At 38.3% G+C, this 16,695-nt stretch overlaps 1 protein-coding gene across 1 annotated transcript in view; it reads right to left on the bottom strand.

Moving 5' to 3' along the window:
• si:ch1073-358c10.1 (peptide methionine sulfoxide reductase MsrA 1) overlaps window positions 1–3,750 on the bottom strand; it is a 38,016-nt gene extending 34,266 nt beyond the window's left edge. The window contains exon 1 of the mRNA XM_007239246.4: window positions 3,458–3,750. Coding sequence (XP_007239308.2) covers window positions 3,458–3,728 — 271 coding nt within the window. The 5' untranslated portion in view covers window positions 3,729–3,750. The remainder of the gene's footprint in view (window positions 1–3,457) is intronic.
• Between the last annotated feature and the right edge of the window lie 12,945 nt (window positions 3,751–16,695).

Genomic DNA, 16,695 nt, shown 5'->3' with positions numbered 1-16,695 from the left:
GGATGCAAGTGTTGGCCCAATGTTAGCTAGACTAACAAAAAACAGATGTTAGTAAAGATAGCTATGCTAACAGACTGCTGGTGTTAACTGGTGATGCTAACTGTATTTCCAAGTTAAATTAATCACTGTTTGCTTAATTAATTCTTTTGATATCAGAGTGATTTTACTGTGCTGGTTGGATATGGTAGGTTCTTCGGTTTGATATGCTTTGTGTATTATATCTGTACACTACCCTGGTCTTCCATTATTAATGTCAGAATGACCAGTATGTAATAACTGGCTTCATAAGGCTCTCAAGACAGGTTCTGAATGATTCTGCAATATAGTTATATCACTGTGGGGGTTCGGATTGGTTCAGAATAATCACCTTCAGAATAAAGCCCTAATTCTCGTTTTCCTCCTGTTATCTCTATATGAGTGTGGGGAAGTGATTTACAGCTAATAGTTATTATCAGTTTACTAATAGTTATTATCAGTCTCTCACCCATGTTTATTGCTGGTAGGACTACAGTTTTTTAATGGTCGCGTGAGTTCACATCACACTTTCTGCCGTAGTATCGCTTGCCACAAGGTCAAAGTTGAACGATGTTAAGGGTGGTGGAGGCGTGGTTATGGGCGTGGAAATGCACCACTTTCCGCACTGCTCTACCACTGGAAAAACAACTCAATCCAATTGGGGTCATTGTATTGTACGTGCAGTGTGTAAGCACTTTTAGGATGTTACAATCATGCAGCACTAGCCTGAGCAGTGTATACACACAAACTCCTCCACTTGTCTGCATTACACTTCCAGTTCCTTCCTTAATAAATAGTTTTCTTAAATATGCATATGCTTCTTTCCTGTTGCACTGTTCGTTAACATTATTCTGAAAAGATTTTGCTAATTCAAACAACTTGGAATTATAGTTTAAAAGGTCAGTTTTAACAGTATACTTACTAAAAAATCCAGGAGCCATCTCTGCTCTTCAGGACTGTTTTGAGCACACTGACTAGGACATGTTCAGAGAAGCTGCTACTTCTGATGACTCCATCAACCTGGAGGAGTACACAGACTCAGTGACTGGCTACATCAGCAAGTGCATTGAGGATGTTACTGTCTCCAAAACCATCACATCCCGCCCCAACCAGAAGCCGTGGATGACTGCAGAGGTGCGTGCGCTGCTGAGATCCCGAGACAAGGCCTTTAAGTCAGGGGACAGGGCTGGCCTCCGAACAGCTAGAGCCAAGCTCTCCCGGGGGATCAGAGAGGCAAAGCGCACCTACGCAAAGAAAATCCACGCCCACTTCCAGGACACTACTGACACTCTGCGCATGTGGCAGGGCATCCAGACCATCACCAACTACAAGTCACCCTCCCCTGCTTGTAACAGTGATGCCTCCCTTCCAGATGCACTGAACTCCTTCTATGCAAGGTTCGAAGCACAGAACTACACGACAGCAAGGAAGACTACACCTCCTCCAAACGACCAGGTACTGTGCCTGTCCTCAGCTGATGTGCGGAAAACTCTACTCAGAGTCAACCCACGGAAAGCCCCCGGACCAGACAGCATACCTGGCAGAGTGCTCAGAGGATGTGCAGAACAACTCACGGATGTTCTCACGGACATTTTCAACATCTCTCTGAGTACTGCAATCGTGCCGACGTGCTTCAAGACGACCACCATCGTCCCTGTGCCGAAGAAGTCTCAAGTGTCCTGCCTTAATGACTACCGTCCCATTGCACTTACTCCCATCATCATGAAGTGCTTTGAGAAGCTGGTCATGAGGCACATCAAAAACCAGCTCCTGTCCTCACTGGACCCTCTGCAGTTTGCGTATCGTCCAAACAGATCAACAGACGATGCCATCTCTACTGCGCTCCACCTGGCTCTCACCCACCTGGACAACAAAGACTGCTATGTTCGAATGCTGTTCATCGACTTCAGTTCAGCATTCAACACCATCATCCCTCAGCATCTGATAGGAAAACTGAGCTTGCTGGGCCTGAACTCCTCCCTCTGCAACTGGGTTTTAGACTTCCTGACTGAGAGACCACAATCAGTCAGGATTGGAAACAACACCTCCAGCACCACCATACTGAGCACCGGCGCCCCCCAGGGCTGTGTGCTCAGCCCACTGCTGTTCACTCTGCTGACTCATGACTGTACTGCAAAGTACAGCTCAAACCACATCATCAAGTTCGCTGATGACACAACTGTAGTTGGCCTCATCAGCAAGAACGACGAGTCAGCATACAGAGAGGAGGTGCAGTGGCTGACGGACTGGTGCAGAACCAACAACCTATCTCTTAACGTGGATAAACTGTACTAAACTGTACACCCCTCCTTTACACAAAACTAAACTGTACACCCCACCCCCTTTACACTCACAAAGAACTGAACTTCACCCACACACACACCCAGTCAGCACACAGAGGCTGACATGACTTTATTTGCTGCACTCTTAAAAACTATAAACTCTACCTCAGTAACTGCTGTGATTATATATGTTCTATATGTTACAGTATGTCACACATCTCTGCACCTTATCCCCACTATACACTTTATTATACCGTATCGGTACTGCACTGTCCTGTCTTTAAATTGTCTCGTCTTTTGTATTTATTGTATTTATTGTTATTTAGTGTTATAATTTTATAATTTTATGTTGCACTGTCGTCACTCCTGCACTTTATGTTGTCTATTGCTTGTTGTTCTATGTTGCACCATGGTTCCGGAGGAACGTAATTTCATCACACTGTGTACCTGTAATGACAATAAAAGCCTCTTGACTTGACTTGACTTGACTTGATTATTTGTGCCATACCCTCCTTCTCTGTTTCCTGTGGGCACGGCACATGTCCCAATCTTTCCTTATTACTTCAAAACGATATATAAACAGCTGAATTTGGGATTTAAATGCCTCTTAAATCTCCTTATGACAATCGAATATGGATTGTTCTGATATTTAGTAAGAAAATATATAATCTGTTGGGTCTGTTACTTTTGGTGACCAGGCAGTAAACTGAGTGAACCCAGTTAAGTCAATAGCTCCTAATCATCCACCATTTCAGTCCCCAGCAGCACTTTGTGAATGGAAGTGCGTAACAGATACAAATTAACAAGTAGTCAACAGTGGAATTTGGTGTCAAAAAATATATATAATCAATAATGGCAATAATGTTAACTAATCGACGCAGCTCTACTAGTAAACATTTCAAACCTAATGTGTAAAATTACTAGTAGTATAAACACATAACAGAGATCTGTGATTTAAGGTTATACTGGTGAAACTGATTAAGGACAGGGAGCTAATTTATCACTGGTGTAATTTAATGTTTAAGGTTTGTATAAAGTTCTCATTTGTGGACTTTATCCTGAGGACAGTGTTGGCACGCATGCGCACTGAAGCTTCTGCCCCTGAAGGTATTTTTAGGTTGTTTTTTATCACACCTGTAAACACACCTATAGACATTTACCTGCCACCGCCATGCTGGTGTCTCTGCCACGGAGAGCCTGCTCTTTACTGGGCAACCCGGAGCTTTTACTGGCCATGATAAACGCGCGCGGAGTGAAGACGCAGAGCAGCGCGCGGGTGAGTGTGTGTGCGAGTGCGCGCGCCAGGGTGTGTCGGAGTGTAAGTGTCAGTGTGTGTGTTATGAAAGAAAGAGAGAGAGAGATAGAGAGAGCTAGCTTGTGTTTGAGTGTGTTTGTGTGTGAGTGTGCGTAACTACAAATGTCAACAAACATGGCGCCTGTACATGAAGAAAGTAGGAGGAAGCAGGGGGCGTGGCCAACAGTGCAACTCATGAATATTCATACCGGTGCGTCGACGTGCAGACGCAGCCTCATGAATATTAACAAGGCGGCGGTTAACGCTTGCTGTGCGGTTCGAGATACCATTAAAATCAACACCCGCATTTAATCTTCCAGCAATTTCCCGCTGTCTACAAAATAAAAGTCCCTTATACACCTTGTACATGACGACAAGGAGAGGTCCATGGTTGTTCATTTTAGGGGTGGAAGTTCCTCTGTGGCAATAAAAGTTCCTCAATGACAATAAACATACAGAATGAGTAGCATGATTGACTTACTTAGTAACAGGGTGGCAAAGTAATTTAACATAAAACAAAAATGAAAGAAATGTGTGTTTGGTAAGTTATTTCTGCGTTGTAACAATGCTTCTTAATCGTATACCATTAAAAAGCCTGATAATTTCTCTTTAAAATGGAGATTTGTGGGATGAGCAGTAATGGTGAGTATGTAGGCTGGCTGCACCCATGAAAAATTGACCAAATCCTTTCACCCATGCCATACAATTTATTCTGCTGTTGACTCATTTTGTGTTTGACGATCTTCTTGGAGTATCATCTTCTTGGGACGCCCACTTCACAGCCTGTCTCTGACATCCCCGTTATATGGAACTTGGCCTTCAATTTGTAAATTATACCAGGGCTTTCTTTAAATAAAGCCTTAATTTGATTTTGCAGAGCACCAGCTTGAAGTTGATCCTAACGCACGGACCCTTTCCAGATCAGTAAAACGTGGAATGCCCATTCTTGGAGCAGATACCTTCTGACCACTGCAGCAGGGCCCATGCTCGCAGGTGCTGCCAATCAGGTGACAATTAGACAGAAGCTCAAAACAATAGCAACAGCAGAAGAAGCTAAAGTTTTTATATATTGTATGTAATGTTGCAGGCCAGAGCCTTAGTGGAATGTCATTCATTTTTAACTGCAGCCAATAAGACACTGGACTGTCGTTGTCAGTCACTTTTTATTAAGCCAATCATCAGCCAGAGTTAGCTGTTCCTCATTCTTTTTACTGCAGCCAATGGCATTTACATCTTCTCCTACAGGGGTTTTGTCATCCTCTCCTACAGAGGTATGTTTTGTGGCGGCAACAAATATGGCGAAAATATGGCTTAATTTACAATGTAAGTAAAATTCATACTAGGATTAAAAGGTTATTTAGACATATACTCTTCTAGAATACTTATGTTTATCATGTGTTGAGTCAGAACCACTATAACTTAGCCCATTCAAAGAGACCGTTATTTGTATTAACGTTGCTAACAGCATAACTAACTAACTAACTAACTAACTAACTAACTAACTAACTAACTAACTAACTAACCAATGTTAACCTATCTAGCTAATCTGACTAGTTTGGAAAGTTGTTCAGTGAGACACAGTAATGTTCAGTAAACTTTAACATACTGAAATAACCACATTTACAGACTCAGTTGCACTTGTTTTTCTTCCTTGTCAAAATAAAACTAAAACGTATAACATTACAACCTGTTTATTTATTTTTTTTTTTACTTTTTTTTAGGTTAAAACTTTTTGTATCACTTCATTTTGTTGGGAAAATGAGAGTTGTCCAAGCCATTGTCTGTATATGTAAAGAAATAAGGAACTTGCGTCATAACAGACGTACTTAGATAACATGGCTTTTATAAGTGAGAGGCAAGGTTATATAAAAAATCTTGCTCATGTATGATAAGCATTTTGAGATGCTTTATGTTTGTACAGTTTGCAATATAATATTCACATTAGTATTAGTATTAGTCTTACTATCCTTCTTTCAGCTTAAAAAATCTATCCTTGACCGTTTTGTGCGTCCAGCCACAGTGCTCGGCCTTGATTATGTTTTAATTTTACATTGATTTCGCTACTACAGGTAAGAAAAACTACAGGTGTAATTTACATATATAAATTACAATATATAATTTACATATATATATATATATATATATATATATATATATATATATATATGTGTGTGTAAATGTATATGTAGTATAGAATAAAACATTCAATCCGATTAATCACAACAAAATTATGTGAATAACTGCGATTAATCGCATTTGTTTTTTTTCCGTTTTCCTCCGACGTAAATTATTATAGTGGATATTTAAATGTACATAAAAGAATGAATGTAAGAAATGTAAAATGCAATTATATGTATATTAGTGGTGTCAATTAAAATAATAGTATTTACTTGTATGTTTCAGGGGAGATAAAAATCAACGCAGGGTGCTGGAATAAAGAATGCATGATAAATTGGACTAATTGGTTGTTAGGATTTCTGAATTCAAACTTAATTTGAATATTTAAAAAATATCAGAGAGGAGGAGCAGTGCAGGAGTGCGTGTGTGTGTGTGTGTGTGTGTGCGTGCGTGTGCGCGCGTGTATATGAGTAAAAGAGAGAGAGAGAGAGAACTCTAACCGGGTCTGAGCTGGAAGTCTGAACCGGAGTGTTACTGCTGGACACTGTATAAGCGCGCCCTTCAGTCGTTCAGCCAGAAAATAGATCAGTGCGTTGGGCGGGGGCGGGGCAGATTACGGCGTATGTAGGTGTCAAAGTTGGTGCCTTAATTAACTTGAGTTAAAAAAAATAGTAATGCGTTACTGATTACAAATGAACAGCGTGCCTTTCCAGAATAACAAGTGAGGAATATTTAGTATTTTAAACTTTGATTTAAAAGTGTATAAAGCCATGGCTCTTCTAATGTTTTCATTCAGATACTTCTGTTTAAGAGCGGCATATAGCTGTTTAGCTTCATCGTAGGCAGGACTAACTACAATAGCACAGAAGTGTGTTTAAACTGTTAATATAGTATTTCTATATAGAAATACCCATTCTATATAGTACAGTTAGTAAAGTTCCATATAGTGCCTATAAGGGGTCTGTGTCGTACTGAAAACATGTTCTATATAATTCCAAAAAACATTATCAGTTGCGCAAATAAGTGTCTAAAGACGGCTCTAAATGATTTTATATAGTACAAAAAAAGGTTCTTTATATTGCCAAAAAGTGTCTAGGTCAAAAATTATGTTTTATGTTAGTACTGAAAAAACGATTCTGTTCTTTATTGTAGGAAACAGGTTTCTGTTCATGGCAAGTACAGTAGAAAGTACAGTAGAAAGGGTTTTATGTAGTAGAGGAAACACTGTACACCGTAGCAAAACAATTTATATATAATACCAAAAAGGGTTCCCTAAATCTACCTAAAATGGATTGCACATGAAAGTGTCTTTATTGCACCAAAAAAATTCTGTTTAGTACTGAAAAGGGGTTCAAGATAGTACTGAAACAAGGGTGTATATAGAACAAGACGGATTCTGTATAGTACTGAAAAATGTTCTATTTAATAATAAAACCTGTGTGTGTATGTGTGGTTGTGTGTGTGTGTAAGTACCAGTTCTGTGCAGCTCACTGGTGCAGTGCAGTTGTAATATTTTATTAGCAGTTGTGTGCAGGTGTAATAAACCTGCAGAAGTGCAGCATTAATGCTAATCTGAATCCCTCACAGATCATTATCTTGTTCATCAGCTTCTGAACAGGTCAGACGAGCTTCCAGGAGAGCCAAGCTGTGCTGTACACCCTCATCACATCATCATCATCATCATCATCATCATCATCAACTGTTATGATCTGTGTGGTTTTAGTAAAAACTAAACACACTTGAATCTATACACTAGCTTAACACACACACACACACACACACACAGATTGAGCATAGTAGAGAGATTCTGTTTAGCTGCTTTGATTGTGGCTGTAAGGGGGTGCGGAGGACAAAGGTGTGATTGTATCTTTTGTTTTTAAATCATTTAAAATTTTTACATTCTCCCACACGCAAACACACTCTTCCACACACAATCCCTGATTACGATGAGAAGGAGACATTCCATCGAGAGCCCTAATTAAAATTATATATCACACATCCTAAACTACACCTCTCTCTACCATCTCTATCCCTCTCTATTCTCTCTTTTTAACAGTCTCTCTCCCTCTCTACCATTCCTCTTTGCTGTCCTTTATCTCTACCATTTGCTCTGTTTCATCCTCTCTTTCCACCCTTCTATCTATAATTATTTATTTTTGACAATCTGTTTGTCTCTCCCACAACCATCCTCTCTTCCATTTGCTTTCTCTTCCATTCTCTCTTTCAGTATCATCCTCTTTTTACCATCCCCTCGCTCTCTCTCTCTCTCTCTCTGTCTCACACACACACACTTTCTTTTTCTTGGTTGGTCAGCAGTCTGAATCTGACTCAAACTGTCCAATAGTGATGCAGCGCTCCACAGAGTACGGGAAATCAATAAACACACCAAACAACATAAACAACATAATATGATTTTATATACTACTGACAATAGATCTGTGTAGTACTAAAAGGGCTCAACACAGTGCTAAAACAAATCAACAGGATTTAAGAAGGTAAATCTCTACCCAGTGTCTGGCTTTAGGCATGGTCCCAACAGATTCATGTTCCAGAGAGTCCTATTCTATTGCCAACACTTCTCTACAGACAAGCCGTATGTGTGTGCATTTGCTGTAGTATTTGAATGCATCCAGTAAAAGCAGTGTCCACATACATTTGGACATACAGTGTAGCTGCAGTGCTACACTAGTCAGACTGCCTTTTCTATATGGAAATTCTAATCAGCCATAAAAGTTCACGAATGGCTGGCATGCTCATCTGCACATCTGGTCCTGAGTGGTTTAGCCCCCACTCTACAACATATTAGCATGCTAGCAGAGAAAATGTCTGATTGCACTAAATCTGTCTGATCCCCTCCATACATCAGCTCAACCGGGATGTTTCTTTGCATTAGTTTTGTTGTTGAGATAAAAGCCTGTGAGGGTTCAGAGGAGGACCATACGGCCCTGAGTAAAGGCCCCAATCCTGCACTGGGATTAGCGCGTTAGCTTTTTAGCTCGTTAGCTTGTTAGCAGGTAGCTCGTTAGGCTGAAAGGCCGGGACCTTTATAGGCCTTTATAACCCCCCCTCCCTCCTTCCCTTCACAAACCCCCACACCCTGTTACCCCCGTTTGCTCCTGTGGCCTGGAAGCCCTCGGCCTGTAGAGGCCTGGGTAAGCCACGCTTAGCCTACATACAGCGACAGATTAGCATTACCCATAATCCTGCACAGCCTGGATGGCCATGTGCTGCTTCTGCATCTCCTCTTCTCTCTCCTCTTCTGCCTCACCCTGATATCATTTGTGGATGTCATTTGACCTTCTATAATGCACTGGTTCTAATGGGTTACAGTGGAGTTTAAGTAAAGGTTGTTAAAAAAGAACCCAAACACACTTTAACACCTGAATATTTTTTCTAGCTAATTACATTCCAGTAGATCCAGTCTTTGACCATCTTCTCGCATTTCTATAGCAACACCACCTATCAATGTTTCCACCAATTTGACAGATATTTATTTAGATTCCAATTGTTTTATTATTACAAAGTAATTATTACACAGTAATATTACAAATGTTGTAAATATTACTACAGTATTGAAAAGTTTTAGGAAAATGTATGATACTTAAACGTATTCTACATAATAATAAAACTCTGTGTATAGTAAAAGTTTTTATTAACCTAGAAGGGTTATGTATATTACCAGAACAGGGATCTAATTAGTAAAAAGGATTATATGCAGTATACAATAAATTGACACTGACAAATGAGTTCTATATAGTATGTTTCTATACTAAAGTAAAAAATGGGCTCATACTTGAAACAGAAATCTATTTAGGAAGAATTTGTATACCAGAGAAAAAAGATTCACACAAAACTCCATAAATGGGCCAGACAATATTATTGGCACCCTTAATTTAATATTTGATTGCACATCCACAGGAAAAATAGAATCATAAAAAAATAAAATCAATCGCTTCCTGTAACCTATTATTGATTCAGGTCTCTCATATTTGAAGGACAGCTTCTCCCAAAAGCAATTTTAAGATCTCTCCACAGGTGTTCAATGAGATTTTTTTGCTGGCCACTTCAGAACTCCCCAGTGCTTTGTTTCCATATATTTCTGGGTGCTTTTTACAGTATGTTTGGGGTCATTGTCCTGCTGGAAGACCCATGACCTAGGATGCAAACCCAGCTTTCTGACACTGGGCCCTATAACGAGACCCCGTAATCTTCAAATTTCATGATCCTATTCACCCAAGTCAAGGCACCCAGTGCCAGAGGCAGCAAAACAACCCCAAAACATCTTTGAACCTCAGCCATATTTGATTGTAGGTATTGTGTTCTTTCTCATTAAGTTGAATGAAAAAAGCTCTATCCCCTGAAGGATTTTAGCTTACTGACAGACATTTCGGCAAACAAGTCTAGCTTTTTTCTGTCTCTGTATCAGTAGTGGGTTTTTGAGTTTTGCATGGAATTTAGATTTTGTTTTTTAAACACAAAAGGAAATAGATGTTTAAAACTAAAAATGTGTAATTGCAATAATTTTAATTATTCATCATTCATTTTCTGGAAAACTGTCAGAGGTGCCAAAACTTTCAGCCATTATTATTCCTTATAAGTTCTTTATAATGATAAAAATGGACCAAAGGCACCAAAATGTATAATAACATTAAAAGATGTGTCAAAAGAACCTTTTTTGCTTACAATGTTCTCTATTCATATGTTCCAAGAGGAACATCTACTAATTTTACCACCAATCATACAGATATCTGGCTGTAATTCAGCACTGCTTTGATTTGCACCTGCCACACTAAAGTACGGCTTCTACACCATAGGATTAGTTACCTGAACACTGGGTCTAATTTTAGGTGTATTTTGGCTCAGTCTCTACTGTCTCTGATGTGAGGATTTGATTGCAGTGATGAAGCATCATCTTTCCTGAGAACACAGTTCCACTGCCTTACAGCTCAATGTCGTGGGCTTTAGTCTCCTTCTAGCCCAGAACTAGCATTAGGCATGGTGCCAAAAATTTTTATGTTTATGTTTACAGTATCTGCTCTTATTTAATTGACAAAAATTCTCTGCAGGGATTAGACAAGCTGTGAGTGCATTTGCACATCTGTGTCAGCAGTGGGTGCAACTTTATATAGCTGAATGCATCCCTTAGAATATATAGGTACAATTGCAAAGACACAGTGACACACCCTAAATCAACTAGATCGCTAAAATAGGGCCCACGATGTACTTTCACAAACTGCATCCATTACTATACAAGTGAAATGCACTGTAATTAAAGTATACTGTAATATATTGCAATACTAATTTACAGTGTATTTGAAATTGGCACAAAATCTCTCTTTCTTTTCTTTTCTTGTCCTGAATGATTTTCCTCTTCTGTGCAGATCCAGTTTGTGGTGGGATTACAGTAAATCTGCACTGGCTCTTCCTCCACACACACACACACACACATACACTCTCATCCTCCTCACTGCAAAGAGGCTTAAACTAAAACCCGTTTAGGGCCGGACTGTGCGAGAAAGAAAGAGAGAGAGAACTCCAGAACTGATAGAGACACAACAGTGAATAAGAAGAGAATGTGAGTCTAATTAACTAAACAAGGGTGATAATTGGTGTTAGTGTTTTTGATGAATGTTATGTGCTCTCAGAGCAAGAGAGTGTGAGCGTGAGACATGTCTCCAGGCTCGTGTTGAAACATGCACCTAATGCAGTAAAAGCTTTCTGATGTTATTAATTAATTCTGTCACCAAAATCAATAAATCAGTCAATCAGTACTGCAGTGCTTCTCACAATCAATAATAGGAATAGTGGGTGTACAGTAGCTGTAGGACTGTGTAAAGGTTAATACCTATTTTATTAATTACATGCAATATATAGCAAAGATTAATAGATTATTTAATGCATTATACACACTGTACTATACTGTTACAATGTACACCACATTTCCATATTGTAATATTCTGCCTTGCTGTAAGGTATTTTTCAGTACAATTTTTTCTTGTCCTGAACTAAACTGCACTGTGCTACGGTATGCTCTTTATTGCACTGTACTGTACTATAATTACTGTGCTACTCTCCAGCTGCAGTCTGTTGCACAAGTACTGTGCTATACTGCACAGTGCTAGATTAAGGTGCACTCTATATTACACTGAAATGTAATATACTGCACTAGGGGTGCTAAAAAAAATAGATTCTTTAAAGAATCGTGATTCATAGTCCTGGCCAATCAGAATCGATTCAAAATGGCCCAAAATTGATTTTAAAATGTGTTTGGATTTTATTTTTTGACGCTCCTACTCATGACAGTACTGCATACCACATTACGTGCCTACTTGGCCACCGTAGAAGAATGCCACCTAGACCACCGTACAGCAATCTGGTTAGTTAGACAGCTCCATTTATCTGAATGGAATCTGCTAGCAGTGCTCTGATTATTGCTGGTAGACTAGCACTTATGTGTGACTCCTGGACCCAGTCGTTATTTAAGGTTCTGTATGTTTAATACTTAGGGTTAAATTGTAAAAATGTAGCCATGATGCAATATGGTTAAAAAAAACTGTCATCTTTGGGTTACATTTTAAAGGTTGTGTTTTAAAGATTTTTAAAGAAATATGAAATGTTGCAAAAAGATTTGATACAGTAAGGAACCTAAAATTATTGTTTAAAAATAGATTTGTTTAAATTGTCATTTTATTTGCTTAATCCATAAATTTATAGATGATCTGAATCAAAAATTGTTTCAGAATCGAATCGTGACCCCAAAAATCAGAATTAAATCGAATCACCAGACACTGAGAGATTTGCACCCCTATACTGCACTGTGCTACTGTATAGTGTTTTCAACTGCATTGTGCTAGACTATACTGCACTGTGCTGTACAGTACTGTGCTATACTGTACAGTGCTATAATATGCAGCGCTCTTACTATACTATACTACACTGTAGTGCACTCTTTAGCACTGCACTGTACTATACTGCTACACTATCCTGCAGTCTCTTACTCTTTATTGCACAGTGCTCAATCACAATGTTCTGCACTATATGTAAATGTGCTATACTATCTTGCAATTTGTTGCAGTGTTTTGTACTCCTACGCTATTCTGTGCTGTTACACTGTGCTGTATTATAATGCATTGTGTTACACTGCAGTTTGTTGTACTGTACTGCACTGTGCTACACTATTCTACAGTCTGTTGCACTTTGCTAAATTATTCAGTGCTGAATTACATTATGTACTAAACTGTAGTGTGCTACAGAAGGCTGATAGCTACTGCGCTGCCTTGTATTATACTGCACTGTGCTACACTATTCTGTGCTCTGTACTGTACTATACTATACTGCACACATGCTACACTATTTTATCGACTGTTCTAGACTGCGCTGTGCTACACAATTCAGTGCAGTCTGTTGCACTGCACTGCAATGTGCTACACACAAAGACACAAACACACACACCGCACTCTTTAGTACTGCCATATTGCATTGTAATGTACTGCACTGCACTGTATTTAAGAGAACAGTATTATGTAGCACTGTACTGGATTATATTGTTCAGCATGATATTGTACTGTTCTGTACTGTACTTGAGTTTTAGCTGTCAGTAACGATAACTCGACACACCACCAAACACCAGAGGCCTGTTCATTCACAGCCTTACAGCACCGATAATGAGGACCAAGACAAGGAGCCCCGGCCTCAGCTAGGTTCACTTCATGAGAGAGCGGGAGGGATAAGATGTGATGCTGAGGGAGAGAGAGAGAAATAGAGAGAGAGAGACACTCCAGTGCTCCAGGCTAAAAGGAAGCTCCTTTAGTGAGGGAAACACATGGCGATGTAGAAGGACTCTGCATGGTTTTCAGTGAATGCAGCTGTGCCATAATAAACGAATGGGTAATTCCTAATGGGTGGAAAATGCACATATGCTCACCAATATAAATGAAGAACCATAAGTATAAATACTGCATTATACGATATATTATTTCATATTAATAACAGCAATACAGGGTAACTCATCCATAATCATAAGATGCCACATGACCATGTGTTTATTACTATGTTGAGCTAGCAAATCTGTATTATACTTGCTTATGAATTTATACTGATTTTATTTTATGCCTTCCAATCCATATGGAAATCAGATATAAGGCAAATAACAGATTTCAAATATATCCTATATATATTCATTCATTTTTATGCAACATATATTTGTTACTTATTGTTAATCACAATAATCACATCAATCACACTAGAATTCTTATGAATTTCTTCCTTAAAACCTTGGTTTTGATAATGGGTATTTTTAAATGTCAATAAAAGATTCAGTGCTAGAAAACTTGGATTTATTATTATTGGTGCCAATCCCTTAAAAATAATTGTATTATTCACAATAATATTCTGTAACCTGCTAAATTACTGAGTTTAACTGAGAGTTTTAATTGAGAAAATAAACGCTAGTGTAGCTTCATATTCCACCTTCAACAGCTTGAAAAGAGGAAATATGCCATCAGCTGTGTGAGTTTAATCTAACTTCTGATCTCAACAGTAAGCGTTGCTGTGTTATATCGCTAAATAAAATTGTTCACCAGGCTCTGTTAATTTTGTCATGCGTAAACGTTTCTATAATAACTGCATGTGTTACCACATTAAAGTATATACGTATTTACTGGACTTGACAGTTATGTTTATGTTTACTGCATAATATCATATAACAGATGAACACAGTGATATTTGAGAAGTGAAATGTAGTTTAAAGGATTTACTGAAAGTGTGCAATAATTCTTTAAAGAAAATTAGGCAGATGCATAAGTTTGGGCACCCTTGTCGTTTTATTTATTTTTAACAACTTTAGCACTAATTATTGAAACACAAAATGTGTTTGCTCATTGACAAAGTGGGAATCCAATTATGAGAAAGGTTAAGCAAGTTTTTCTCCTCTTTGCATCGTCTCTAAAGAGTGGCAACATGGGAGCCTTAAAACACAACTCTCAAATGATCTGAAAAGATTATTCAACATCATGGTTTAGGGGAAGGATAGAAAAAGCTATCCAGGGCTCTTGCACTATTTTAAAAGTCAAATTTAATGCCTTTTAAGACCTTTTTAAGACCTCAATAAATATTATTTAAGACCCAAAATGTAGTCATAATTGCTTTGGTAGAAAATAATGTATTGTATTGGAAATCAAAACGTAATATTTCCCATTTGTTTCCAATACAAAAATATGTAATTTATTTTGTTAGCTAACTAATCGCTAATGTTAGCTAGCTCTCCACTATCCTTAATTCTCTCCCGGTAACGTGACTAACTCACTGCTAATGTAAGCATACCAGTTTAGATGTTAACGGTGGGCCACTGTGTTTTTCCACCGGCATTACATGCATTCCAAAATAAACTCTTGCTACCCACAGTAAAAATTGGTGGTGGTTTCATCATGCTGGGGGGCTGTGTGATCAGTGCAGGTACTGGGAATCTTGTTAAAGTTGAGGGTCTCATGGATTCCAGTCAATATCAGCAGATTCTTGAGAACAAAGTTCAAGAGTCAAGTTAAAGTTGCTCAGGGGCGGGATACTTTAACAAGACAACAACCCTAAACACTGCTGAAAATCTACTAAAGCATTCATGCAGAGGAACAAGTACAACATTCTGGAATGATCATCTCAGTCCCCAGACCTAAATATTATTTAAAATCTGTGGTGTGATTTAAAGCGGGCTGTTCATGAACAGAAACCATCAAACCTGACTGAACTGGAGATGTTTTGAAAAGAAGAATGATCCAAAATACCTTCAACCAGAAGCCAGACTCACATTGAAAGCTAGAGAAAATAATTATTGCACACTTTCTGTAAATCCTATAAACTTAATTTCACTTCTTAAATATCACTGTGTTCATCTGCTATATAATATACTAAACTGAAATTGCTGATCCAAACAACCAATGATTTATAAAGAGAAAAATTTTGAAAATAATCAGGAGTGCCTGAAATGTTCTTACCATTGTATATTATGCATGCCTCCATAATATGATATTTACAATAAATAGATGCCCAATCATTCATATATGGTAATATATTAGATTTCATTATGTGATCAAGCTTGTTTGAACTGAATATGAAGGGATGGGAAAAAAAGAGAACAAGTAGGAGAGAAATAATTGGTGAAAATTAATTGCGGTTGTATGGATCCTGACACCAGTCAATCAGGGTCAGATGGCCCCCTGTGGATACACACACACGTACACACACTGTGTGAGAAATTGTAATTTAAAATACTTTTTTTTGGCTCTAAAGCTCAATTAAGGCACTAGTGAGAAATATGGTCATGTAAGCGCGTACATCATATAAACTATTTATTTATACTGTAAATACACATAAATATATTGTTGGGATTTTCTAAAATGTGTACATTACAAAATGTAGTGGTTAATACAGGTCTAATGCTGCTGTGAAACAGGTTAGCAAGCATACCCGTGGTCAAAACATAGAAAATGATGGTATATACTAATGTAAATACTGGTCTGGTGCTGGTAATCTGGGATAATTTAGAAAGGGCGCGCCGCTGAGCGTAACTTGTGAGCTGGTTTGTTTTAGCGATGGCAGTAGCTAGATTAGCAAGTTTAGATTCCACAGGCTATCCAGACTAAGTGGAGCAGAGTGATGTTTTTTATCATTCCTTTGTACACACACACACACACCTGCTTTAATGTTGTTTAAACTTAATTCATAGACATACTTTACCTTACGTAAGTAGAAATGTTGGTTATCTATACTTTACTGGAGTAATTACTTTTCAGATGACTTTTTATTTCTACTTCTTACATGTTCACACAATTATCAGAATTTTTCACTCCTTACATTTTAAAAATAGCCTCATTGCTCCCATTTAATTTCAGCTTGTTTTTATTACGACTTCTCGTCCTTAAAAAAATATCCATATAAATCTCTTCATCCAGATAGAGTGAATCTGATTGTGGTTGGATGAGAAGTATAAAAATA

Source organism: Astyanax mexicanus, chromosome 14, assembly GCF_023375975.1.
Source record: "Astyanax mexicanus isolate ESR-SI-001 chromosome 14, AstMex3_surface, whole genome shotgun sequence".
Lineage (NCBI taxonomy): Eukaryota > Metazoa > Chordata > Actinopteri > Characiformes > Acestrorhamphidae > Astyanax > Astyanax mexicanus.
Note: the sequence above shows the minus strand (reverse complement) of the source record. Positions and strands in the feature narration are given on the sequence as shown.